Source organism: Sebastes umbrosus, chromosome 4, assembly GCF_015220745.1.
Source record: "Sebastes umbrosus isolate fSebUmb1 chromosome 4, fSebUmb1.pri, whole genome shotgun sequence".
In the NCBI taxonomy this organism is placed as follows: domain Eukaryota; kingdom Metazoa; phylum Chordata; class Actinopteri; order Perciformes; family Sebastidae; genus Sebastes; species Sebastes umbrosus.
The window spans coordinates 11,707,239-11,734,917 of NC_051272.1; the positions used below are offsets into that span (position 1 = coordinate 11,707,239).

A 27,679-nucleotide genomic window follows, 5' to 3' on the forward strand; every position below is an offset into this window, starting at 1 on the left:
GCTAATTGGTATGCAGCTTCCGGGTTGTGAGCCAGGTCGTATCTGAATTGTCCTGACCGGGGTTCAACCCGGGTTGACTGGCTTGGTTTGAATTGACAAAAGGAGGGTTGAACATGGGTCAGATAACCCTGGTCCAACCCTGGTCATTGGTGTGAAAGGGGTATTATTCTGTTCTGCGTATTCTGCAGCTGTATCGACTCGTATCTTCTTTTACAACATCTGTAGGGAAGACCAAAGCAGTCCTATTTGATGCAAAACGTCCTTCAGACCTCAAGAAAAATGTTTAAAAATCAAGAAAAACAGAAGTATTGTGGTGGAAATGTTCACCAGTCTTTGTGTCACAGTAACAGACAGAACAGTTCAGACCACCATCAAACCTCATGACATGAGGAAGACGCAGCAGAGCAGCTGGATTTCTACTTCTGATGATGCAGTAACTGGTTCATCCAGAGCTCTTCTTATAGTACAATCATTATGCTTCATGTTCCTGCTGCTTTATGATCAAATGTTCCTTTAGGGTGACGCAGTGGGTCACTCCAAGTATTTGGGGATGCATCCGTGTAGTTCGATGATCTCGGGCCAGTTGTCGTATTTATTCTTTGTGTTGTCGTTCTTCATGTACTGAAACAGACAGAAAGACGGAGCTGATTCTGATTCAACATCAACAAGAAACCACAAACCTTCTGGAGGACATGCTTCCCTTTTAGAGCTGCAACGATTAATTGATCGACAGAAAAACGTTTCATTCACTTATGAAGCTTCAATGTGAGATTCGATGCTTTTATTCATCATGAATGATAAATGATGATGATGATGATAAATTGATCATATCTACGGTTTGGACTGATGCCACTCTGCTCGTGCCTGTACTTAGCTAAATTAGCTTAGCATAAAGACTGGAAACGCAGGGAAACTGCTAGCCTGGCAAAAAACTCACCTACCTACAATTTGCTGTTTTACGTGGGGTTATGTACCTATTAGACTATTTCTTTACATTTTACAGACTGTCAACAATGTTAAATATTCATCATCTTGTTTTTTCAGTTTCATTGATGTTTTATCACATATCAGAGTGAAATATTTTATCCCAAAACACTGCAGCGTCACATTAAATAGAAATGTTCCTGCTACTCATCCGGAACATCTCATATGTCTGGGAACTTTAGGAACTTGACCATCATTTTAAAGATAAAATAAAATCAGCAAAGAGTGCAAATAAATAATGCAATAAAACAAGGGAAAATTAACCAAACATTGCAGTAAACAAAGAAACAAGGTTTTTGGCTGCACACTATGAACGTTAATGATGAACCCAGAGAAGAAAAGGTTCAGATAAATCAACAGAAAGTATGATCTAGTAGTTGTTACCTTCTCAAAGTTGCTCTGCACTGATGCTCCCTTCCCACCAACAAACACCCAGTTATCTCTGAATCCCAGTGACTTGACAGAAGTGCTTCCCAGTTGAGCTATCAGCTCCCTGGCGTCTTTAGTTAGCCTGTTGAAACAAGTCACAGTGTGGATCAGCCCTTTAACACAACACAGACAGCAGAGCGGATCAATATGTAACTGAACAAGCTGATCAGAAACTGAAGGAACAAATTCAAAAAGATTAAAATGCTTCAATCATCTCTTCATTTCTGCACCACCTTCATATAAAACAAGAGTTCATTAAATCAGGTCTCTTAAAGTTCATTGATGGTTGTTTGTCAAATGTGTGAACGTCCAAAACCTCCACTGGTGGAATGTAACTAAGTACATTTACTCAAGTACTGTACTTAAGTACAAATCTGAGGTACTTGTACATTACTTGAGTTTTTCCATTTCAAGCTACTTTCTACTTCTACTCCATCACATTTATCTGACAGCTTCAGTTACTTTACAAATAAAGATTTTTACACACAAAACATGTGAAGAGTTTATAAAATATGATGTTTAGTAATAAATCAAAATCCCAGACAGAAGTACATCTGAAACCATTAGCACATCAATCAATATGTCCATTAATCAATTAACCAATTATTAAAATAATTTAAAGATTACAACTTTTTTTTTATTTAAACTATTTTGATGGTTGAAGTAATTTTTCATGTAAAAGCATTTGATTGTTCCAGATTTAATAATGTTAAATAATGTTGATGATCTCCAGCTCAACCAGCTACAGCAGTAAAATCCAGTTTTTATATTATTGCAGAGTAATAATAATAATCTAATGATAGAATATATAATAGTACAACGGTCATAGGGGACATTTTTATACTTTTAATGCTTTATTTAAAGGGACTGTTTGTAACTTTTTAAGCGTATAAATGTAGCGGGTCGCCACACATGCGCGTTCGCATATGCGCACTCGCGTGTGGCCGTAGCCTCGTCTCCGCTGCCTGCTTACCTTCACTCAGACAGAGCGCGCGTTCTCGCGTACTCGCTCCACCTCTACTAGACGTGAACGCGCGCTCACTCCACACTGCAGAAGAGTTAGTTTAGCTCTGAGAATATCTAGTGAATGTACAGGGGACGTTTGTGCAGAAATAAATGCTGCAGCTCCTCCAGACCAACAGAGGTTTCCCGTGTCTTGTGAAGTGACGGGGCTCCTCCATGTGTTACGTTGTCGTCTCGTTACCGACCGGGTGCCGGTGTCTCCCTGCGGCTGCTGGCTGCAGTCGGGAGGCGATAACTTAACTCGTTGAGTAGCCCCGCTGCCTGAGCCTGCGCTGAGGCAGGAAAAGCCAACACTAGGATCAGTAGTGATTCATGGAGAGACCTTCGTCTGGTCAGCTAACATTACTGCCAAGCAGCTGAAATATAGAGTGATATTGTGCTTTTAGCTGACGTGTGTCGCCTCACTGTTTTGAGCGATGCTCGTTCATGTCTATTTAGAGCGAGCAAGCGCGAGCTCGACGCTGACTTTCGTTGACTTAACGGCCACAGGTGTCGCTGTTAACAAGCATTTCTGAAAGTTACAAATAGTCCCTTTAAAGAGCTACCTGGGCTTCTTCATCTCAACATTTGGTTCTGAAATTTGTAAGAAGTGAGTTTGTTTCTCTGCCAACAGTAGACGTAAAAGAAGGAGAGATATTTACTTTGTTGACGGCTCGTCGTAGGACGCCATCAGAACCACAGATCCGGTCTCGATTGTCTTCAGCAGCTCAATGAAAGGTTTCACATCTGTAACACAAACATGGTCTCCATCTTTTAAAACTTTCATTGAATCATCTAACGAACCACGTGGTAGTTAGATTATATTAATATCAGTTCTACGTACCGCCACCGAACATGTCGAAGTGAGCTGTCTTTAAGACGTCTCCTGTTTTACCTGTTAAAGAAAAAGACTTTAGAGTCACTTTGACAGTAGTCAGGGAGAATTAATGAAGCTCACATGAAGGTTTACTGGTTCAACACTCACCGTTTAGTATCACTACGTTTATTCCAAGTCCAGCGTTGTTCAGGATCGATCCCACAACCCTGACAAGAGTTTGATCTACTGTTAATACCAGCTGTTATCCACATGAAGAACCAGAAGGACCAGAAGACCAGAGGAGCAGAGGACCAGGGAACCAGAAGAACCAGAAGAACCAGAAGACCAGAGGAGCAGAGGACCACGGAACCAGAAGAACCAGAGGACCAGAGGACCAGAGGACCAAAAGGACCAGAAGAACTAGAAGAACCAGAAGACCAGAGGAGCAGAAGGACCAGAAGAACCAGAGGACCAGAAGACCAGAGGACCAAAAGGACCAGAAGAACCAGAAGGACCAGAAGGACCAGAGCACCAGAGCACCAGAGGACCGAGGACCAGAAGGACCAGAGGACCAGAGCACCAGAGGACCGAGGACCAGAAGGACCAGAGGACCAGAGCACCAGAGGACCGAGGACCAGAAGGACCAGAGGACCAGAGGACAGAGGACCAGAGCACCAGAGGACCAAGGACCAGAGGACAGAGGACCAGAGCACCAGAGGACCGAGGACCAGAGGACAGAGGACAGAGGACAGAGGACAGAGGACAGAGGACCGAGGACCAGAGGACAAAGGACCAGAGCACCAGAGGACCGAGGACAGAGGACAGAGGACAGAGGACAGAGGACAGAGGACCAGAGGACCGAGGACCAGAGGACCAGAGGACCAGAGAACCAGAAGGACCAGAGGACCAGAGGACCAGAGGACAGAGCACCAGAGGACCGAGGAACAGAGGACAGAGGACCAGAACACCAGAGGACCAGAGGACCAGAGGACAGAGGACCAGAGCACCAGAGGACCAGAGGAACAGAGGACAGAGGACCAGAGCACCAGAGGACCAGAGGAACAGAGGACAGAGGACCAGAGGACCAGAGGACCAGAGGACAGGGATAGAGATTCACTAGGTGGAACAAAGTCAGAACTCAAGAACTTTTCACACCTTAATGTCAGAACCAAGATTCACGTTTTTCTTCCGTCGTAACATTTGATCCGGTTAGTTTTGGTTTCACATTGCAGTGAAGCGAGCGCACTAGAGAACTCTACCAGACATAACTACATCCTGTTGTCACCTACGTCCTGTCATTGTCACCTACGCCCCGTCCTCGTCGCCAATGTCCCGTCCTTGTCGCCTATGTCCTCGTCGCCTATGTCCTCGTCGCCTATGTCCTCGTCGCCTACGTCTTGTCGTTGTCGCCTACATCTTGTCTCCTCGTCGTTTGCACCCCGTCGTTGTCGCATACGCCCCATCCTCAATACCTTTGTCTTGTCGTTGTCGCCTACGTCCTCATCGCCTTTGTCTTGTCGTTGTCATCTATGTCCCGTTATCATCGCCCACATCCCATCCTTGTCACCTATTTCCCATCGTTGTCGCCTACGTCCCGTGCTTGTCACCTAAGTCTTGTCATCGTCACCTACGTCTTGTCATCATCGCCTACATCCCGTTGTCGACGCCGCCTACGTCTTGTCATCACCATCTACATCCCGTTGTTGCAATTGCCTACGTCCCGTCGTCGCCGCCTACGTCTTGTCATCATCGCCTACATCCTGTTGGCGTCGCCGCCGGAATAAATTGATTCACAAGGCATTGTGGGATTCTAGGCGACGACCAGCAAGGCGAAAAAATGTATGGGACAAAAGTTGAAAATGTTTATGGATAAAAACAAATCAGCAGCATCAGTCGACTCACTAAAACGTGAGCTCACAGGACAACGTTTGGATTTGTGCGGCGAGATGAAAGCAAGAAGTATTTGAGGATGAAATTCAGGATGAAACACTTACAGTTTGTTCTGGACGCAGATCTTTGGTGGTAGGACGTTGGCGGCTCCGCTCTGGACGAAGAAGCTGAAGTAATCCTCTGGACAGTCCTTCATTATGGTACACGATCCAGCTGGAGAGGAAACATTGATTTAATCCAGCATCAGATCAACTTCACTCATTCATCCTGATCAGGTTGAAGCGATCGCTGACCTTTAGAGGGCGCCTTGGTGGGCGGACCGGGCATTTCAGAACGTTCAGCTAAAGCACGAAGCAAATCACCTGACACAACGAGTTACACAATCACATGTTTAAGGCACTACAGCACTGGCTTCACTTCTCAGACCAGGAGGTCACATTAAAACAATAAGAAGAAGAACACATAGATACCAGAAGTGCAGTACGTGATAAAAGGCTGAGGTATTAAATGTTCCTACCGTTGAATGGGCTGCTGTATTTCTGCAGGATGAATGTGATAAAAACCACCAACGGCACCAACACCAAGATGAACCGTAAAATCTCTGCGGGGGATAAACATACAAAAAATTATACCAGTTATCTGTTAAATCTGTCACCAAACTGGATATTCAATATATCTGACGGTTCTCCAGATGATTCATTAGTGGGAGAAGATACATGAATAGTTTGACCTATTCAGAATCATTGACAAACTGCTTTGCTTCATTAAAAAAAGGTTAGAAACAACTAGACTGATGGAAAGTATTTGCTTTTAAAGAATTCAAAAAATTAGAAAAAATAGATATGTGAGGATCTTTTTATTATATTCAGTGTGTTGGAAGTCTTTCTCGTCCTGCGTCCCAAATAACCTTTCATACAAAATATAACTGAGTCCACTATTGGATATTCTTGGATCTTTTTTATTTTAGCTTATTTTTGTCTTCTATTTGACTATTTTTTTAAATCCTCTAAAATTCCTCTAAAATTCCTTATTTCTTCTGTCTACAGCACTTTAACTATCTTGTTGTTGAAAGGTAAATAAACCTGCAGTGGTTAAATGAGACAGACGTGTAGATCTTTAAGGTTAACATTTTATTTATTTTGTGAATTTAATTGTATCCTCATCCTTTGTTCGCAGTCTTGTAAGTTTGTTTAACTGTTGGAGGTTTGCCTCCGGCTTTTATTGTAAGCCTAACCCTGCGTACACAGGATGCACATGCAAAAGAGAGTGAACCAACATCCTGTATAAATAAAGGTTAAGTAAATGAATGAATGAATAAAGAAGATCAATGGCTGTCATCCAAACCAGGCAAAAAACATTTATTTTTTATAAAATCCACCTTGGTTTAAAATCCTACTTGTTTATCCATCAAGAGGCCAAAATGAATAATAATAGATACTTTACATTTTATTATCAATATTTCTACTTTTACTTAATTAAAGATTTAAATAATGTTTCCACCACTGCCAGGTTTAAATCAAATACTAAATATTACTTATTAAAATAAGACATGAACAGCTGTATGCCACAGATATAAAACAATATATCACACCATCTCAGTAGAAGCTGTGGCAGTGAATAAAGGAACCACTCCTTAATCAAATTAGGGTCCAGGAAGTAAATAAAACACACACACACACACACGCACACACGCACAAGCACACGCACACACCCACACACCCACACACACACGCAATGAAAACTTACTTCCTGTGTTTTGTCTCGCCATTTTTATTCTTCCTGTTAAAAAAGAAAAACAAAACAGGAAGGATGATCAGTTTAGGACGATAACAGTTTCAATGATTTCATCAGCTCAGGTCAGTGTTTGGAAAAAGTCCTCAAATTTCCACGTATAGGTAGCAACTAATGATTATTTTCATTATTGATTAATAATGCCAATGATCATACTCAAATAAATATATAAAATCCCTTTCCAAGATGGCCCCGTGCTAGGTGGCATCTATCTATCTATCTATCTATCTATCTATCTATCTATCTGTCTGTCTGTCTGTCTATCTATAAATCTATCTATATATCTATCTATCAGAAAAGACACTCACTAGAAAAGTAAAAGTAAATATTAATGTTATAATGCAACTCTGTTATCATAAATTATTTTCTTTTGTCTTTTCTAAAAAGGTGTTTTTGTTTTATTCCTGTAACTGTTGGTTTATTCTTGCAAAGGTCCGTGAGCAATTACAAAGACACTTTCCCAGAGCTGAAAGTATCATATTCAGCTTTTTTATTTCGTTAAACCAACAGTTTGAAACCCCAAAACATCCAGTTTACTGTCATATAAGATGCAGAAAAGCAGCAAATCCTCACTGGAAGCAACAGATGTTTTTGTCATTTCTGCTTGAAAATAAATCACTCAAATTAATCAAATATCAGATGAATTACCTGTTAATTATGTCAATTAAGTGATTAATTGTTTCAGCTCTAGTTGCAACATAAATGCAGAAAAATACTCCAAAAGTCTGGCATTCAGAAAACAGTTTATATAAAACAGAGAAGAGAGGAAACACACAAGAAGCTGGAAAATGATAGAAGATAAGAAGAAAAATACTCCATTAGAAGTAAAGTAGTAGTAAGTAAAATGCAAACAAGTCTACTCGATACAGTACTTGAGTATGTTTACTTCCTGTCTGCATTCCTAAATAAGTGCAAACACCTGTGCAGGTATGTCAGTCTCCTGACCAGCTGAATCACAGCTCCTCAGAACTAAATCTGTCAAATAAAAGAGAAATCCAAAGTATAAATAAATCAAACTGACCCACTCTGACTGTGAGCATGTCTCTCTGATGTCCGGCGGCGGCGTTGGGACTGACTAGGAGTTCAGGGAGGCGTTCAGGTGAAGCTGCAGGAGACAAACAAGTTGGTCCTGTTCCGCCTCCTGAACGTGGTTACAGACAATTCGCTGTACCCGGAGGGCCAGAGTCCAAGTCACTCAGCTGATGACATCAGAATGTGGAATGGATTATTTATGAGGGTGTGAAGTTACCTGTTTCTGGTAAACATGCAGCACTCAGAGAGCTGACACACCTACTGTACAAAGCTGCACAGCACTCTGAAATAAAATCATAAAAGATGTTTTACATCTGCATCTCAGTCTGCATTAACCCTCTGAGACCCACAATAGACCTGTTTTAGGTTTTTTTTAGGGAGTACAGGGGGTCTTTAGGGGGAGATAGCAGGTAAACAGTAGATGGCACATAGAAGTGGTGTACATCAACTGAAAGCTGGGAACCTGAAGATTAATTTGAGATGCAGCTGAGCACTGTGTGTCAAGTTCCTCTAGTCATAAATCTGAAATTAACATGAATTTAATTAATTAATTAAATATTGAAAATATTGTTATTGTAAAAGTGTATAAAGGTTTAGAACATGATAATTCCCATGCTCTATTATGTCTCATAAGTTGTTGCAGCAATTCTTTGGTTGATACCATTTGTTACACAGATTTGGTGCTAAATTTAACCATTTTTTACCACTGAACAATTAATAAAAATGATCAATAATCCCTCTAAAATACCACATTAAGACACCAAGACCTTGAGGAACACCATAGAAAAAGTCATGCTGTGATTTGGGATCAAAAACTTTTGACATTTAGAGATTTCTACAAGAATTGCATTTTTCTGCAATTGGATGGTGAGCACTTCTGTTGTGTAAACTGCTCAGAAACCCCCTTATTGTCAGTCTAGCTAGGAAAGCCATCCATCCTCTGAATGCTCTAGGTCTCTAGTTTGTGGCTGTAAAGTTTCATAAGGCTGGGATTATCCTAGAGGTCACCACAGGTCATTTTATACAGTGAGGTCAATGAAATGGCTACTATGGGGATTAACATCATCACACATGAATACAGTTGGGCTCATTGGATCCACAAGAGTCTCAGCTTTACAGTGAAACACAATTTATGTAATTCAAGACTGTTTAGGGACCCCAGTATGCAGAAATATTCAGATACACTATTTAAGAATAGGAAACAATAACACATTTATACTACATTCAAAAAACTGCATGTGATTATCATGAAGTGGGCATGTCTGTAAAGGGGAGACTCGTGGGTACCCATAGAACCCATTTTCATTCACATATCTGGAGGTCAGAGGTCAAGGGAACCCTTTGAAAATGGCCATGACAGTTTTTCCTCACCAAAATTTAGCGTAACTTTGGAGCGTTATTTAGCCTCCTTCAGAGCACAGACCATGGATGTAGAAGAGGTTGTGTCCTGTGGTTTTTCCCTGCGTGTTAATAAATAGCCTACAATTCCATTAAATTCTGTTGATGTCATGCTACTAGCACTACTAGCTACTGGCCGATAGCCGTCTTTTTGGGAACAGAGACATTAATACATCCACCACGGTACAGGCTGACAGCATACAGCCCATGGGTGTATTAGAAGATAATAAAAGTGATGAATTGCAGCCCATATATCCATTATTACAGCCGCATACAGCTAGCAGGAAGCTGGCAGAGCCAGATAAGTCATATGAGCGGGCAGAGCGGTGCAGTCCCGTGGGTCTGATGCACGTTCATTATGGCGAGGAAAATAACTCTGGATTCAGCTGTTAGTTCATTAACTACTTATAGGACATAATGATTTAAATAAGGGCTATTTAAGTGTTCCTACTGGGAAGTTGATTTTATATCTTCTGATTTACAGACCTCTCTTTATACATCCATGGACAGCACTACCGCAGCGCCATCTAGTGACCACAGTTTTGTAGCTTTGCTTCTGTACTCAAATGTACTAAAATGCTGACTCATTTCTGGGTTTTAGGACTCATTCCTGCACCACTCTATAATGCTGCTGTTAGCTGAAGTTAGTGATTTGGACGATAACAGTTTAACAGTTTAATGTGGAAGTCAGATGGAAGAGACATTTTGTTTTATGTGTGTGCACTTTTTCTGTGCCGCTCATATTCTGGCTCCCTAAACTGTCTCTCAGTCATCAAAACTTTGAGAACCCCTCATATAAATTCATGAATTCAGACACTTGAATGAAACGGACAGTAAAAAAGGTGCACTAAATTGTAAATAGTGAGTGATTTTGGACACAAATGTGGAACCAGGCTAATGCAATATGTTAATATCTGGTAGTAAACATACATGTAAACTGTCCAGTAAGCAGCAGTAAATATTGTGAAGCACTAGATGCACATTAATCAAGTGTTCACACCAAAGAACAACACCAAACTCTTCACCAAAACAATGTACAGTATTTATTCTGTTCATTTATACAAGTCTCAACTTGGAACGTCAACAATCTATAGTTCAAAAAATAGATTTCATAGAGGATTTTTGCCATTACAGATTCATCCAAGCCTTTCTAATTTTGTACATATTTTAAAGGAGGTTCTGAACAGAACTCTTTATAATCCAGCGACTGACGTTTTCAGAACGTTAATTTAACTTCAGCTATAGTGTAAAAAGCTTTTAGGACTAAATTTACTGTTAAAACAAACTATGAGCTACGAGGACAAAATGATTATTATTATTATCATCTAGAGGAGGATTCTGGAAAAGCTTTCCACACTTTAATCCAAATAAACACAAGAATAAAAATCAAAGGAGGCCAGAAATCAAAGGTTGGTGTGTTTCGGAGGAGTCTCTCTCGTTGTTTTGCGTTCGATGAAGGAGGGAAGACGATTGTTCAGCTGGAGGAAGAGAAAGAAATCCTGCCGTCTTCTTCTGTTCATCTTTAATTTGACTTCTTCTCTCCTGGAGAAACAACAGGAGAGAAAGGGTTAATTTACACTGGCGAGTTCAGCTGTTTCAGTATATCAATCATCTAAAATCAATCGATCAGTTACAAACCACTGAGTTCATTTACTCATCAGTCAGGTTTCTGTTGTCATTATTATGTTTTTACAAATATTTGAGCTAAAATTTGCAGCTTTGTCAGCAAAGCCCTGATTGTTTGATGGTTCTAAAGATGATCTTTCCAGATGTTCCTGTGGTGTTAGGTACTGTAAGTTAAGAGTGTTTTTTATATCCCCCGATCGGCTCTGAAGTCCATCCTGGCCGCACCGATTTCAAATGGTAAATATTAAACATGTTCAATATTTACGATGGGATATCCTGTTGTGTGTGAGGAACCCCGAGGACAGCCGATGACGCAGAAAGAACGATAGCCACTTAGAGAACCAAGCTGACTGATGAAGGAAGGACAACCACCGCCGTCATGGCGGCCGTGGCTAACGCATGAGCTAATGCAAAACGTGATGCATAAAGTAGTAGTAAGATGGAGATCAGAAATGGAGGAGCAACTTGTTGATTAGTGTTTATTTAACGTGACTCCATGACTTCATCCATCCTTCCTCAATTTTCAGTACAAAGTAAAAACTAACATCGCTAATTCTTCCTGCCCGCCGTCCGCCATGTTTGTTTACACTAAAGGCGAGTTTGATCGCGAGATATTTTGTGAGATTAAATCAAATAAATCAATGTTGACTTCTGGTTTCACACGGGACATGAACAGCGGTCTCCTGGTGAAGGTTTGGTGTTTTTAGACCCACCCATCCACCCCGACCTCCTCCCTACACGGTGTTCGCCACACTTTATACTTCCTGGTTCACTATTATGTGTATCACATACAAATTAATATCGTGTTTACCATCATGAAACAAAAAGTGAAATTCTTGTCTATGTACACGAATCAATACATTCAATTTCGGACTATTTAACGAACTGCTGTGTGACTGGGCTGTTAAAACTGTTTAAAACTGCGACCGTAATCTGGGAGAAAATATGTTTCCCTCAAGACGTAATAGAGAATACAGTTTATTTGTATTGGAACGTGATTTTGTGGGAGACAGGGTTGTAGACGCAGAGGGCCGTGACAAAGCGTTGGTATTTGACGTCCTGAGAATGAGAACGGGCTAAAATATCTGAGTTTTTCTCTGAGACAGAGAGATACGATGATGTCAGGGAGCGTTACTGTACCTTTAAACCATAAATATGATGATTTAAATCGCTTTGAAATTCTAATTCAAAATTGGAAACCAAATTTAATTTGGTGACATGAATAATAATAAAATTCTCTTTTTAAGCCAAATGAATTTCTAGAGTGAAACCGTCATTGCCTTCAAATTGTCCTATGAATGTAATTTTTAGTGAATTAAATCAACTAATGAGAATATCTGAATGAATGAGAAGAGCTTCCAGCTCTCACCTCTGGTCTTCTTCACTTTGGGGGAGCAGGGTTTGGACACCTTGACGGTGGCTTGACACTCGGCGTTGAACAGCGCTCGCTTCAGAGTTCCTGACCGGCCCTTAGTGTTGGTGTCGGCGTCGCAGGATCCCCACGGGCCGAACTTATACTTACAGTCACCTGAGGGAAAAACATTTAAACCTTTAATCCTCATTCATACTAGATGATGAATCCACTATCGCAGCTCCACAACATGCAGCTCCACAACATGCAGCTCCACTACAGCGTCTTACTGATGTCCTTCTTCCAGTTGCAGGGGATCTTGCAGTGGATCTTGTTGGTTTGATCTTTGCAGGTGGCGTCTCTCAGACCGTCTCCACAGTCGCTGTGTTCTGGCACACACTTCCCGTACTGAGTCTCTGCAGCAGAGCACTCTGAAGCAGGCCGGGACTTCTCATGTTTACCACCTGGTGGAGCACACAGTCACATGATCATCAAAGAACGTATATCGCTAAGAAGTGTAATTCAATTATTCGTTCCATTGCAACGTCAGCGCCCAGCATCAGAGCTACGCTTCCACCATTTTGGATTGAAAGTGACTACCGGACGCCAGTAAAACGTCCGCCTACAAAGAGCCGTACAAAAGTAAAACTAAATTATTTATATTCTATTGTCATATTTAATGTCTCTACCGAAATGTCCTGTGTTGAACAATGAAAATATTGTAAATATGCGTACTGCTTTTGCCCTGTGTGTTAGTAAATAGCCTACAACTACATTAAATTCTGTTGATGTCATGCTACCAGCACTACTAGCTACTGGCCGATAGCTGGTTGTTTGGGAACAGAGACGTTAATACGTCCACCACGGTACAGGATGAAACTAAATTTTCTCCGGTAGTCTGCAACCTGTATGAAATATGAAACGTGTTTCTGAAAACATCTTATGTAGAAATAATCCATGCAGTTGCTGAATCGGTGCATCTCATACTAAAGGGAGCTTTGAGTCTCGGTATCAGACGTCAAGGGGCGTGACGAAGCGTCGGTATTTGAACCTGAAGACAGAAGTTAACACGTTTGACCTCCTATTTTCCAGTTAAAGCTCACTGAGTTTCTCAGAAGAGTCACTCATTTTATCTTAACAGGAACAACTTGTTATCTCTCTCATTAACCTGCAACAAGCTGTGCATTCCTGTCATGAAATGCATTCTGGGAAACCTGCTGAAATGTCTTAAACCTGCATTCTTTCTAACAGCCAGCAGGGGGCGACTTCTCTGGTTGCTAAAAGAAGTCTGATTGTATAGAAGTCTATGAGACAAGATGGCAATGGCCAAAAATATATATAATATATTTAGTCTGAATTATATCATATTCAAGGGTTCTGCCTTACATTAGGCTTTAGTGAACTGACCATGGCTGATCACATGATATTAGTGTTATTTAAATATCTGACCTTTGTGATTTTTTGCTCTTCTGTTGGCCTCGGTGGTGAGCGTCAGGGCCACGAGCAGCAGCAGCGTCACTGATATCAAACTTCTCATTCTGCAGACACACAAACATGAAAGTAAAGAGATAATCAGAGATGAACATCCATGATTACAACACAACCACGACGATGTAAACACACAGCAGCTATGATGTAATGTTCAACCAGGAGCATCATAATGGAGCCAACTACCCAGGGCACGAAGATTAAAAGTTTGTTTTTATCTGCAATATTACGATTATTATCATTATTAAAAAATATTATTACTGACTGAATGATGGTTTGACAGATTATTTTTTTCTCTTTCTATTTAAAATAATATTGCAAAACAACTTTAAAGAACAACACAGAACAACTACAAAGAGACACAAATTGGCTACAACGATATACAAAACAACTACAAAAATACTACAAAGAGATGCAAAACAACCACAATGATACTACAAAGTGATGCAATACAACTACAAAGAGATGAAAAACAATCACAGTGATACTACAAAGTGATGCAATACAACTACAAAGAGACACAAAACAACTACAGACACTACAAAGAGATGTACAAACTACAGAGATGCAAAACAACTACTAAGATACTACAAAGAGATGCTAAACAGCTACAAAGAGACTACAAAAAGATGCAACAATTACAAAGATATTACAAAGATACTACAAAGACACTACAAAGACATACAAAAACTAAGAGATGCAAAACAACTACAGAGAGTCTACAAAGATGAACAAAACAACAGAGACTATAAAAGAGATGCAACAACTACAAATATACAACAAAGAGATGCTAAACAACTACAAAGAGATGCAAAAAACTACAGAGACTACAAAGAGACACAAAACAACTACAAAGAGACTACAAACAGATGCAAAACAACTACAAAAAGATGCAAACACTACAAAGAGACACAAAACAACTACAAAGATATTACAAACAGATACCAAACAACCACAAAGAGACACAAACAACCACAAAGAGATACAAAACAACTACAAATAGATGCAAAACAACTACAAAGAGACTACAAATAGATGCAAAACAACTACAAAGAGACTACAAAGAGATGATAAACAACTGCAAAGAGACTACAAAGAGATGCTAAACAACTACAAAGAGACTACAAAGAGATGCTAAACAACTACAAAGAGACTACAAAGACATGCTAAACAACTACAAATATACAACAAAGAGATGCTAAACAACTACAGAGATGCAAAAAACTACAGACTACAAAGAGACACAAAACAACTACAAAGAGACTACAAACAGATGCGAAACAACTACAAATAGATGCAAACACTACAAAGAGACACAAAACAACTACAAATAGATGCAAACACTACAAAGAGACACAAAACAACTACAAAGATATTACTAACAGATACCAAACAACCACAAAGAGATGCAAAACAACTACAAAGAGACTACAAAGAGATGCTAAACAACTACAAAGAGACATAAAACAACTCCGGGGCTGTTTTTCTATTGCCTGAATTAACAAAGAAAGTTTATTATTTATTTTTTTATTATTATTTAAGTATTATTTGTTTTGCGGCTGACGTGATCTGGATGTTTAACTGTAATGTGATCCGACCCGGCTCGGTCTGCTCGGGCCAGATGGTTCACATTTTAGTCCAGATCAAATCTGCTCCCTTTTCAGCTCGGCCCCCCAAACCTCCGAACGCTAAGCCCAATAATCTGAGCATTGTAGTCGGCGCAGTTTCAGCATCAGGATTATAGAAGTAGGCTAATGTATTCACATACTGCTCCTGTTCTCACCACACTGACCGCTGCTAGTATTATTATTATTATTCTGCTTTATGTCTCTGCTCATGATTAAAACGTTCCTTCACTGTTTACTGACGGCGACGGCATCCATCAGCTCAGAGAAATGTAGCGCGGGGCGAGAGGGAGAGTCAATTACCCATAAAGCACCTCTCTGCCTCTCTGTTGTTATTGTGCTGAGAGATGACAGCCTCCTCTTTCAGGCCTCCATTAAAGCAATGGTCCTCTTTCACATGTCAGCTGGCAGAGCAAATCCTGCTCCTCTCGCTCCTCCTGAGGCCTTTATGAGGAGAGAACGGGCTCTCAGCAGGCCTCCAGTCTGTCCTCCATCAATGAAGAAGAAGAGGAGGAGGAGGAGGAGGAGGAGGAGGAGAGGGGGGCAGCAGCGTCTGAAAGAGCCCTTTAGATTTCCCCTCAAAAGAATACTGATTCATTGGCCCAAAACAAAGCCTCCTCTAGCCTGGTTTCATTTCTCTAAAGCTGAACACAGATTCCACGCCACGTCTTAGGAGCCGACCCCCACCACCACGTAGCCCCCCGCCCTGAATAGAAACTCATCTGCATAAGAAAACAATGAAATCTCAGCATGAAGAAAAGGAGTGGGATGCTCCCTTTGGTTCAAAACTAGGAGCAACATTTAGAGGAAGTTCCTCCTGAATCTCAGAGTTCACTCTCACATCCGGACGCCAACATGAGACACACTTTAAAGTTTGTTTTCAGGGTCAGAAGCAAAAATGTGTGAATGTTGGAGGTTGTGGCTGATCACTGTGGCGAGGACACGAAGACGTTTAACAGCACAAACGTGAAAACAAATATTTAAAGATAATTCACAGTTTTGGTTTTTCCCATTTTTTTTTTCAGTTGGTAGAAAAGTGACTTTTGGAGAATGAGCTTTAGTTTAAATAAAATAAAAAAATCTGAAGCTATAAATGCATTAAGAACTTGAGTTGAGCTTCTCCAGCTGACTATAACAAACAACAACAACAACAACAACAACAAGAACAACAGTATGAAACTGAGCCAGAGGATAAAACATCTGCACATCTGCCACTTCTATACATGATTTCTCTTTCTGGACCACTTTCTTTCTTTTTTTTTTATTTTATTAACAATCACAAAACTAAACAAAGAAAAATCACGCAAAACCAGAAAAAACATAAAAATCAAACATATTAAGCCACAAATATTAAAACAAACATTCTCATTTATCACCAACATAAGAATAAGAAAGAAGATAAATCCTACTCTTGACACACAACGTAATGAAACTGCCTATCAGAAAATATATATGAGGAAAATACATTTATATATTCTCGGCTACAATAAACTTGTCCCGTGTTTTAAGTTATAAAATCCTTCCAAAATACAGTTTAAGTAACTTCTTCTTTCTGAATTCAAGAAATCCCCCCTTCAAAATACACATCAGAATCAAGATCTCAAATATATAAATAATATAAATTAGCTGAAAGATTATTTTATATTATAATTATTTTCATCACTGATTAATCTACAGATAAATTCATTAAAATAATTATAAATAAAAAAATTAAATAGTTGTTTTGCTTGTTTTATCCGACCAACAGTTCAGAAATATATTCAGTTTAATAATATCCAATATCATTTATATATCAATATAAATCATCACATTTAAGAAAGAAGAAGCGTTTTTGCTTGAAAAAGTGACTCAAATGATTAATTAAATAAATATTAAAAAGTTGCAAATTAATTCTCTGCTGCTCAGTTTATCATCTCATCTCTAATTATTAGTTTTTATAAATGAAAGCAGTTGCAGTGAAACGTGATAAAAAGATAAAAACTTACTTGCTGAGCTCAGAGGAGCAGCCGGTCGATCTGAGGAGTCGTCGCCTTCTGACGCCTCTTCAGCTGCTGCTGCTGCTCAACACACACACACAAACACACACACACACACACACACACACACACACACACACTGCATATGGACAATGGTGAACCAGCCTCATGGTGACATCACAAGCCTTAATCCACACTGAGGAACAAAACAAGCAGCTCATTAACATAAAGTGAACGGTGTGTGTGTGTGTGTGTGTGTGTGCGTGTGTGTGCGTGTGAGCTAATATTTACTCACAGAGCTGCATTCTTGTAGTTGGGAGGTCAGGTGAATCACAGGTATACTGGGCGTGATGGGGAACGCCTGGTTTCACTGGGTGGACTGGGTCAGAGTTCACCGCCACACTGACTCTCTGCAGCAGTTAAACAACTATTAACGTCTTTTACTTAAACGTACATGTTTTAGCTCTTATACCAAACAACGTACATCGCTAAGAAGTGAAACTCAATAGTTTGTTTCATTGTAACATCAGCGCCCAGCAGCAGAGCTTGGCTTCCACCATTTTGGACTGAAAGCGACTACCAGACGCCAGTAAAACGTCCGCATACAAAGTGATGTTAAAAAGTAAAACTACATTTTTTCTATTCTATTGTCATATAACAACTACGAAGAGACACAAAGAGAAGAAAAACAATGACAGAGAAGCTACAAAGCGACGGAAAACAACAAAAAACAACTACATCCCTGCAAAACAACTACAAAGAAGCTACAACGAGATGGAAAACCACTACAGAGACTACAAAGAGGTGCCAAACAACTTCAGAGACTACAAAACAACTACATCTCTGCAAAACAACTAAAACATCCGCCGACAAAGAGCCGTACAAAAGTAAAACTAAATTATTTCTATTCCATTGTCATATTCTACTGAAATGGCGTGTGTTGAACACTAAAATATAAATATAATAAGCATTTTCAGTCCAAAATGGCGGCAGCGGCTGTTGCCAAAAAACACCAGAGTTTCTTTGCTTCTATACTCTTTGACTCAACTGGCCGTTCAAGCGGTGAAGTACTCTCTCTTTGAATGCACCTGATTGGTCCCTGGTTTTCTGCTCGCCGTTTCAAACACGAAACAACGTGGCGGCCTGCTCGTAAACTTTCTGTTATTCCGTCTGAACAATCCACCAAAATCTACTTCTGAAAACATGTTAAGAGACAAATAGGGGATGATGTCATTGCTGAATCTGGTTTCATTTTAGAACTAGATCTCCTAGTTTCATAGCTTGGTCCAGGTTTAGTGAGCCGGACGCATCGCGCTGGACGAGCTCATTGTAATGGAAAATGACATTGTATGTAGTGATGTCTCTTTATGCAACAGTGGAAAGTTACTGTCTGTGTGCTCTTCGTCTCATGTAGTGGGAAAGTACTGAGTGTTGACTTTTACTGGGACACTGTATGAGATAAACAACTCCTTATCTATGTTAAACAACTCCTTTTCTCACAGTCCCTGTTGTAGATTTCTATATAGTCACATTGCAATAATCTCCTGCAGTGCACTCTTCTGCAGACTTTGTGTGACTCTGTATAACCAGTGCCTCTTCTTGCAAGAATAAAATACAACAAAGACATTTCATCTCTTCGAGATCCTTATTTCAACATTCATTAGGACTCATCTCGGAATATTAATTGAATTTCCATTACATCATTTACATAAAGGACTGTTCCTTTATGTAAATGAACGTACTAAATGAATTAGTAATTCCAGGATTTTGGAATTTCTGGATTTAGGAACTCTGAGCTGTGATGGCTCAGTTATGCGTGGAGGCCTTTGTGTTAAAGCCTGCAGTGGGAACGTGAGGAGGAGGAGGAGGAGGATGAGGAGGACGAGGAGGAGGAGGCGAACCTTCAGCTCCTCCTTCAGATTTTCTCCTGCAGTGTGAAAACAAAACTGTGTAAAAAAATTTGTTCAAAATGCGTTAACTGTTCTGTGAATCTTTCTGATCTGATGTTAAGCAGGAATAATAATATGATTGAGCTGGTTGTCAAATCAAATCTTACAATTATTTTCATTGTTTATTGATCTGCTTATTTTTACTTGTTTTTCTCAATAAATCAAATCATATTTTGGTCTAAAAAAAGGTCACAAAATTGTAAAAAATGCTCGTTACAGTTTCCTGAAGCTCAAATCTTCAAATAACTTGTTTTGTTCATTCAACTCTCAAAAATGATCAATTTGCCGTGACGTATGATGAAGAAAAACAGCAAATACAAACAATTCAGAAACTGTTAAGATGGAATATTTGGTATTATTACGGATTTCAAAGTTAACGTGATAGTAACGCGTTTACGCAAATTTGTTTTAACGCCACTAATTTCTTTAACTCGTTAACGCAACTTGTGATTTTTAAGTTGTAGCGGCTCAGTTCTAAGGCTATAGTGGTATCATATGAAACTATAAAACCTAATGAACCCATTGGTACCGACCATGTCATACTAGCTTGTCATGAAGGAGGTTAAATAACGAAAAACTGCCATGACCATTTTCAAAGGGGTCCCTTGACTTCTGGCCTCCAGATATGTGAATGTAAATGGGTTCTATGGGTACCCACGAGTCTCCCCTTTACAGACATGCCCACTTTATAATAATCACATGCTGTTTGGGGCAAGTCATAGTCAAGTCAGCACACTGACACACTGACAGCTGTTGTTGCCTGTTGGGCTGCAGTTTGCAATGTTATGATTTGAGCATATTTTTATGCTAAATGCAGTACCTGTGAGGGTTTCTGGACAATATTTGTCATTGTTTTGTGTTTTTAATTGATTTAGAATAATAAATATATACATACATTTGCATAAAGCAGTATATTTGCCCACTCCCATGTTGATAAGAATATTAAATACTTGACAAATCTCCCTTTAAGGTACATTTTGAACAGATACAAAATGTGCGATTTATTTGTGATTAATCGCGATTAACTTTTAATCAATTGACAGCCCTAATATTTTTTCTTTTAAAGAGTGATTTAAAGGAACAGTGTGTAGGATCTGGTGGCATCTAGTGGTTGCGGATTACAACTTCTCCCGTGTGCCAGGCATGTTGGAGTGTTGCGGTGGGCGATGCAAAAATGCGGAAGTTCCTCTCTAGAGTCATTTGGAGCAGAGCCAGTGTGTAGAGTGTGTGTGTACGTGGGAAGTGAGTGGTGAAGCACGAGAGAGAGAGAGCGGTGGCGACGACGAGAGCGAGTAACGTTATCGACGAGTTTGTCTGTTCTGGGCTACTGTAGATATAAACGACTTATTATCAGGTGATTATACACTAAAGAAAATATACTAATTAATATTATACTCCATTTCTGCTGATCGATCCCCCTCATTGTTACACACTGGTGATTCAAATGATCAATCCATTATTGCCGATTCATTATTTCAGCTCCAATTCGAACGGTTTCTTCTGGTGAATAATTAGATTTTCCTCACAGGAAGCTGTTACTGACATGCTTTTATTGCAGGTCACTCAGAAATGATAAAACCAAACAAAACTTATTACTCATATATCATCCAGTATAATGTCATTCTGACTGTTATGTTATTTATTATTAATACAGACTTGACTGCTTTGGCAGAATCTGGCTGAACACTGACGAGTCTATCTCAGCTATGTACACACACATCACAATGAAAGCATCCCGCTGGCGGCCATTTTTGCTTTACAGTTATGTAACAGACAAAATAATTACAAAAACAAAATCTCATATGTTGACTGAAATATCTAAAATCGGACCGAAGCAGTCGAAGACTTGCTTCACTGAGTTTGATCACAAAGCGAAAAGTGTTCTTGCAAATAAAATCATAAATAGTTAAATTCATCAGTGTCTAAGTTAAATATCCAAAGTGTGAACAAACACTTATTTCTGTCGAGTAAACAAATACATCCAAAAGGTCACTAGAAGCCGGAGAGAAGACAGCCGCTCTATCAGATATGGCGAAAGCGTCTCGTTCCATCATGTTCAGCTGCAGACACATGAATACCGTCACTGTTCGATCACAGCAGCTGTTGTTTCACTTTCTGTTTCACTGAACACAGAGGTCAGAGCGCTAATGTTTCCTCCATAAAGACACATTCAAAACGCAGTTTGTAGGAGATCTGTGAGTCTTTATGGCCTCGAGAGACGAGTTTGAATTCACTTTAGTGTCCAGAGGCTTTTTATGTTGTTTAGTTTGGACAGAGGCGTCTTCAGGCTTCTACAAACGCAACTTTATCCACAACTAAACATCATCTCTGCTCACTGAAAGCAGACAACATTAATAATAATCCATGTTTCCGTGTCCTCTCACAGCAGAGAAGAAGAAGAAGCACTAGCTGATATGTTGCTGTGGACTTAAAAACATTTTCCTTTTCTCCTTTGACTCTGGCTACAGAGGTTTGAGGGGAGAAAAGGTTAAATAAATGAAAGAGCTAAAGACAGACAGACGTTTTGGACTGACATGGTGGACTTCAGACCGCCGTCTCCTGGTCCTCCCTCTGGATCATCTGGTAATGTTGGCGGTTCTCCAGATATTCAGTCAGTTCCTGGTCGTTGGCCTTCTCAGCGCGATGTTTGGGCGTCTCACCCTGAAACACAGTCAGGTCTGATTATATTTATCTGAATAAATATGTACCTGACACATTGAAATAACAGCTGTCGCTACTAAAACGGTCACATCTTATTATTCACAAGCTTCTTCATCCAAATATTGGAGGTCCTGATTCAAAGCTATTACGTTTATAAGCTTAAATTATTGATCTGATGTGAATAAAAGTTACTGGAGATCATCTAGAGAGAAGAGGTCTCACTCTGCTGGAGTTGTTGAACTACTTGAAACACTCTGATTGTACAGGAGTGTAACAGAGTTGAGCTTCTTCCCTCACAGATGATCTTCAGTCGGTGAAGGTGAAGTCAGCGGCGGCTAAACACGAGACGCTGCCACCTGAAACTCACTGAGATCTGATCATGAAGACATTCACACACACTCATGTTCACTCTCATATATCAGTGAAATGCTACAACACTATCGGGCTGAAGAGGACGAAGCACACTAGAGTGCAGTAAAGAAACGCATTAGACTGCAGTAAAGAAACACAGCAGTGTAGTAAAGAAACTCAGTAGACTGCAGTAAAGAAACACAGCAGTGTAGTAAAGAAACGTAGAAAAGAAACGCAGTTAAGGAACACAGTTGAGAAGCGCAATAAAGAAACTCAGTAGAGTACAGTAAAGAAATGCAGTGAAGAAATGAAGTAGAGTACAGTAAAGAAACGCTGTAAAGTACAATAAAGAAATGCAGTAACAAAAAACGCATGAAAGAAACGCAGTAGAGTACAATAAAGAAATGCTGTAAAGAAACGCAGTACAGTACAATAAAGAGATGCACTAAAGTACCATAAAGAAATGCAATAAAGAAACTCAGTAAAGAAATGCTGTAAAGTACAATAAAGAAATGCAGTAAAGAAATGCTGTAAAGAAACAAAGTAGAGTGCAGTACAGAAATGCAGTAGAGCACAGTAAAGAAACCCAATTAGGAAATGCAGTAAATAAACGCAGTAAAGTGCCGTAAAGAAACGCAATAAAGAAACTCTCCACACGTTACTGGCTCTAATCTTCCAGTTTAAAAGGAAATATTCTGCAGCTCTTTTACAAACGTTTCTGCTAAATTCAGCCTGACAGATTTAGTGTGTTTGTAAATGTTTAGATCAACACTAGAATCTTAATTATTAATAAATAATATAATTAATAATAAAGAATCTAAATTAAACCTCTCTGTGTTCTAATGTTTGGATTGACACAATAATCTAAATTATAAATAAATAATATAATTAATAATAAAGAATCTAAATGAAACCTCTCTGGGTTTAACAATGTTCGGTTGCACAGCAGCAGTTTGTAATAAATGATCTACAGATGAGCAGCTGATTGTTAAATAGATTTAACATTTTATTCTGCATTATAGATAATAACAATGATTTTCTACAAAAGAAAATATTAAAAATGCAAATCAGCTGTTATTATAGGTTACTGTTTGTACTACAGAAGCTGTTGATCAAGAGATAGATCAATAGATCAATACATCAATAGATAGATCAATAGATAGATGGTGTGAGAAATAAAGGAGGATAATAAAAGGCCTCTCCTCTCTAACTCTGCGGTGGATCTCGGCTTCACACCAACACTTTACACACTAACTAACACATGAACTCTTTTCATTAGCTGGAGGAGAAGAAGAAGAAAAAGAAACTCAGATTATGGGCTGCTTCCTGTTACCACTAGCTTCACCATGGCAACGGTGAGTCGCGGCCTTTGTGTGTGTCGGAGCGAGGCCGGGCATCCTGCGGCGCTTCGTTTCTCAATGACACACAACATTAATCACTTTAGAGAAGTGGGTCAAATACTGCTGGAGATTCTTTTTTAAGTGTTGGTGGGACGGCTCGGACTGGTGGCCGCCACTGTGGCTGAGAACGCCACGCAGGGCCGGCCGCATGCAGCAGGAAGCCAACTCATGCAGCAGGAAGCCGCCGCATGCAGCAGGAAGCCGCCGCATGCAGCAGGAAGTCGCCACTGCTGAGTGTCAGTGTCAGAATAATGTTTAGGGCTTAGGGCTGCAACCAATGATTATTTTCATTGATGATTATTTTCTTGATTAATCGATTAGTTGTTAAATAAAATGGTGAAAAATGTCGATCAGTGTTTCTCAAAGCCCAAGATGACGTCTTCAAATGTCTGACCCCTACAACGCTGCCAGACTACTTCAGGAGGAGTAGACGGCTGGCTAACATTAGTTGGCTCGCTAGATTATCCGTAGACTGACAAGCTGGCTAGCCAACGCCTGTTCTCCTCCCGTAGAAGTAGTCTCGTAGCGGCGAGGAGTGAGGCAGAGGGACCGTGTGACCCAGCGTTGTCCGCTGTTCGGCTCATTTTCTGTAGCACGGTGGAATTAGCAAGGTAGATAGTTAACTAGCCAGTCAATAAAGGAGAAAACATTTAACAACTTAATGCTTCATCCACACACTCTTGTCACAGCGTAGGAAAGCACAGTGCTATCGCCAGATGAGTGACAACTTTGTTCGCCTCATTTTCTGTGTTGCATGACAGAATGGTGGAATTAGCAAGCTAAGCCAACCAGCGCTTTAAAGATAAATTGAAGGCGTATAAATCTTTGGATGCCTATAGTTAACTATCTTTCAGTAAAGTCAGTCAAAAAGTGAGTCGGACAATATCGGCGAAGCGTTTCAGAGATGGAGAGAAAGGGTTGCTAATGGTTTATCCTTCTGCTAACGGCCGATGGCTCACGGCTGCGTTTAGCAGAAGACTAAATATGAGCAACATTTACTCTCCATCTCTGAAACGTTTCTCCGATATTGTAGCTCGCTAGAGCCTCGAATCACAGTTCGTCATCTCAAATGTGTGATATCTGGATTCTGGCACCCAACAACACAGCAAGAGGACATCTTAGATGTGTAACTTTAACCCACTGCTAGTGTTTGCCTCCAGTCTTTCCTTTGTTTAGCCTCCAGCTGACACCGTGAGCTCATCATGACGTCAACACTAAAAGGGTCTATAAGGTTTTATTAAGTTGTCATTAACTGAAATAACTTAATAAATTTACTTCTGGGCTTATTATTGATTCCCTGGATGGATTCAAGCTTTGTGTTCGAGACATTTGTCCCCGTCATGGTTCAAAGAAATGTTGTAGAGAAGCTTTGAAGGTCTGCAGCCAACTCAGTGTCTCATTTTACAGACAGAAGTTTCTCACCTGGCAGGTCGAGTGTGTTGCTCACAGTGTCAACATGTGAGTGTGTGTTACAGGTGAGTGATGTTTTACCTGCAGGTCTGTCTTCATGAGCGACGCCCCGGCCTCAACCAGGTAGTGACAGATGCTCCTCTGACAGGAGGAGGCGGCTTTATGGAGCGCCGTCTCACCTCTGAAACACACAACATGAATATTAACAACACATAAAAACAATAAAGTATGGCAGAGGAGAGATGATTAACAGGTATTTATAAAGAAACTTGACTCACGTCTCCTTCTCTGTTATGTCCAGGTGAGATGTCGGCACTAGGTAACGAAACAGAAACAACATGCATTTAGAAACATCAACAAACTGTATGAAGAAATTCACCTTTATCTCAAGAATACGATGTAAACTACATGTAAAATACTGGAATAAGTGAACTACATGGTGTATATAAGATTACATCTGTCACTGAAAAACCCTGTTCCTTTATTCTAAGAAGAAAATGTTTGTTTGGTTTGCAGATGATATGGTTTTACTTCTGGAGAAAAATACTTTTGGACAGTATTGAAAATGAAAGGTTTTATCTTAAATGAGGTGTTTTGATGTAAATAAATAATCATTAGATCTGAGTAAAACCAAATTCATGGCTAATGGAAATAGAAAATAGTAGGATATCAATAGAGTTAATATTTAAGGTTTTATATATATATATATATATTTTAGGTACGTCCGTTTATATAAAAGACAAAAGTGTCGCCATTCTGAACTAAGAAATTAAAAGTTGGATTAATAGAAACTTATTTTACTTCTCACTTATTTGACCATATATTAGTTACTGTGTGGGGCAACACATATACACATACATATTATTTTTAATAATATATATAATATACAATATAAATCCACTAGAGCAATACTAAATGGATTCAAGTGAACAAACTAACAGACTGTTTATAAAGTCAAAGGTGAGAAAACTGATTTACATGAATTCACAACTTTCTGTTTAAAGTTAAAAACAGATTATTGTCTGAAGATGTACAGAGCTGGTTTGTGTTCTCTCTCCTGCACAACATTTTTGTTGACTTTGGATTCATGTTTATCTCAGTCAATGTCGGTAAAAGTGTGTTTGTATATTTGTGTATACTGTATATCACATCTTTTATAATAATTGTGTTTTTTAAATGTGCAAACAAATCTGAACACTAACAGCTTCTATAAAGAAAGAAACTCGAGGCAACATGAACTGAATTACATTGAATAATAAATACATAAATAATAATATAGAAAGAAAGAAAGAAAGTTTAGGAATAGATCACAGTTTGGGTTAAAATAACACCAGAAGTGCTGTAACTTAAGTACGGAAGTTACGTGACAAATAAATCGACGTTGACATGAACAGCGGTCTCCTGGTGAAAGTCTGGTGTTTTTAAACCCACACATCCACCCCGACCTCCTTCCTACACGGTGTTCGCCGCTCTTTATACTTCCCGGTTCACTATTACGTGGATTACATACAAATTGATTTCATACGGATCATCATGAAAAAAAATTGAAATTTGTGTCTATGTACACGAATCAATACATTAAATGTCATGACTATTTCACAAACAGCTGTGTGACTGAGCTGTTAGTTAAGTATTTTCAGACCATCTCCTGTACGTATAGTAGACCAGTTATGTTACATGTTTGAGAACAAAGACAACAAAACACAAAAGAAACTCATACATTTCCTCCAGTGACACAGTGTGTGTGTGTGTGTGTGTGTGTGTGTGTGTGTGTGTGTGTGTTGAGGGGTTGAAATGTTTTGCAGCTCCAAACAAACTGTCAGTCGGAGCAGAAAGTTCAGACTAATCAATCATCCTAAAGTGATTAACAGGACGTCAGAGCTGCTTGTTAAGAGCCTGTAAGTTCACCTGCTGCTGGGAACTTCAACATGCTGCTGAACAGAGCTGAGAACTGACAGAAAAGTCTATTTAAAACTACCACAGACTTCTGAAAAACTGCTGAATTTATTTATACAAATTCAAGATTCAAGCAGGTGAATGTAGAAAGAAACCAACCGGTCAAAACTACCAAACAAACTGCTGTTTTTACATCATTAATACACAGGTGCAGCGTGGGAAAATATTTGTTCAGCAGACTCCAGACAAGAACCAAACTCAATGATGTTTTTCTCCGTTTGAGTCCATTTACTTAAACATCTGTTATTGTTTTACGCTGAAAATCAGCTAACAATTATCTAAATTAATCTTAAATTAATATTTTTAATAACGTTTTCAAGTTTTAAAGGGGATTTAATGTGGCCTTTGTTAAAAACATTGAACGGGTCTTTTTCTGTTGATCACAGTAAAACAAATTTGATTCAATGTTGTGTAACAATAAAACATAATACAACTTCCAAGGGGAATACTTTTTATAGGCACTATGACACAGGAATAAAAAAAATATTTATGGACCCTGAAATTACAAAGAGATTATGTGCTGCTGCTGCTGCTGGCGCCCCC

General features: G+C 39.5%; 3 protein-coding genes across 9 annotated transcripts in view; all 3 read right to left on the bottom strand.

Annotated features, from left to right (window-relative positions):
- LOC119486355 (protein FAM3C-like) overlaps window positions 1–8,315 on the bottom strand; it is an 8,448-nt gene extending 133 nt beyond the window's left edge. The window contains exons 1-10 of one of the 3 annotated variants that reach the window (XM_037766421.1): window positions 7,939–8,312; window positions 6,869–6,901; window positions 5,640–5,723; window positions 5,416–5,484; window positions 5,227–5,335; window positions 3,401–3,459; window positions 3,260–3,310; window positions 3,078–3,162; window positions 1,369–1,495; window positions 1–621 (exon numbers count right to left, since the gene is read on the bottom strand). The exon at window positions 1–621 is cut by the window's left edge and continues 133 nt beyond it. In XM_037766421.1, coding sequence (XP_037622349.1) covers window positions 532–621; window positions 1,369–1,495; window positions 3,078–3,162; window positions 3,260–3,310; window positions 3,401–3,459; window positions 5,227–5,335; window positions 5,416–5,484; window positions 5,640–5,723; window positions 6,869–6,890 — 696 coding nt within the window. In that variant the 5' untranslated portion in view covers window positions 6,891–6,901; window positions 7,939–8,312 and the 3' untranslated portion in view covers window positions 1–531. Of the gene's footprint in view, window positions 622–1,368; window positions 1,496–3,077; window positions 3,163–3,259; window positions 3,311–3,400; window positions 3,460–5,226; window positions 5,336–5,415; window positions 5,485–5,639; window positions 5,724–6,868; window positions 6,902–7,934 lie in introns of all 3 variants that reach the window. The other 2 variants (XM_037766420.1, XM_037766422.1) reach the window with 2 other exon arrangements.
- Window positions 8,316–10,361: 2,046 nt separating this feature from the next.
- On the bottom strand, window positions 10,362–17,574 carry LOC119486373 (midkine-B-like). The gene is made up of 5 exons (XM_037766455.1): window positions 17,419–17,574; window positions 13,770–13,858; window positions 12,611–12,784; window positions 12,339–12,497; window positions 10,362–10,885 (listed from the first exon to the last, which is right to left on the bottom strand). Exons 2-5 carry the CDS (start codon window positions 13,855–13,857, stop codon window positions 10,866–10,868), a joined length of 441 nt encoding a protein of 146 aa, XP_037622383.1. The 5' UTR covers window position 13,858; window positions 17,419–17,574; the 3' UTR covers window positions 10,362–10,865.
- A 3,317-nt stretch (window positions 17,575–20,891) lies between these two features.
- The window catches only part of dgkzb (diacylglycerol kinase, zeta b), a 269,194-nt gene continuing 262,406 nt past the window's right edge, over window positions 20,892–27,679 (bottom strand). For all 5 annotated transcript variants that reach the window (XM_037766301.1, XM_037766300.1, XM_037766299.1 and 2 more), the window contains 3 exons: window positions 25,459–25,495; window positions 25,262–25,361; window positions 20,892–22,019 (listed from right to left, as the gene is read on the bottom strand). In XM_037766301.1, coding sequence (XP_037622229.1) covers window positions 21,903–22,019; window positions 25,262–25,361; window positions 25,459–25,495 — 254 coding nt within the window. In that variant the 3' untranslated portion in view covers window positions 20,892–21,902. The remainder of the gene's footprint in view (window positions 22,020–25,261; window positions 25,362–25,458; window positions 25,496–27,679) is intronic.

Bases quoted from the DNA above. Each gene is read 5' to 3' on its own strand.
- LOC119486373 (XM_037766455.1), bottom strand. From the start codon at position 13,857: ATGAGAAGTTTGATATCAGTGACGCTGCTGCTGCTCGTGGCCCTGACG. The intron at 12,785-13,769 runs GTCAGATATTTA...GTGCTCCACCAG, and splicing joins AAGAGCAAAAAATCACAAAG to GTGGTAAACATGAGAAGTCC. The intron at 12,498-12,610 runs GTAAGACGCTGT...TTTTTCCCTCAG, and splicing joins CAACTGGAAGAAGGACATCA to GTGACTGTAAGTATAAGTTC.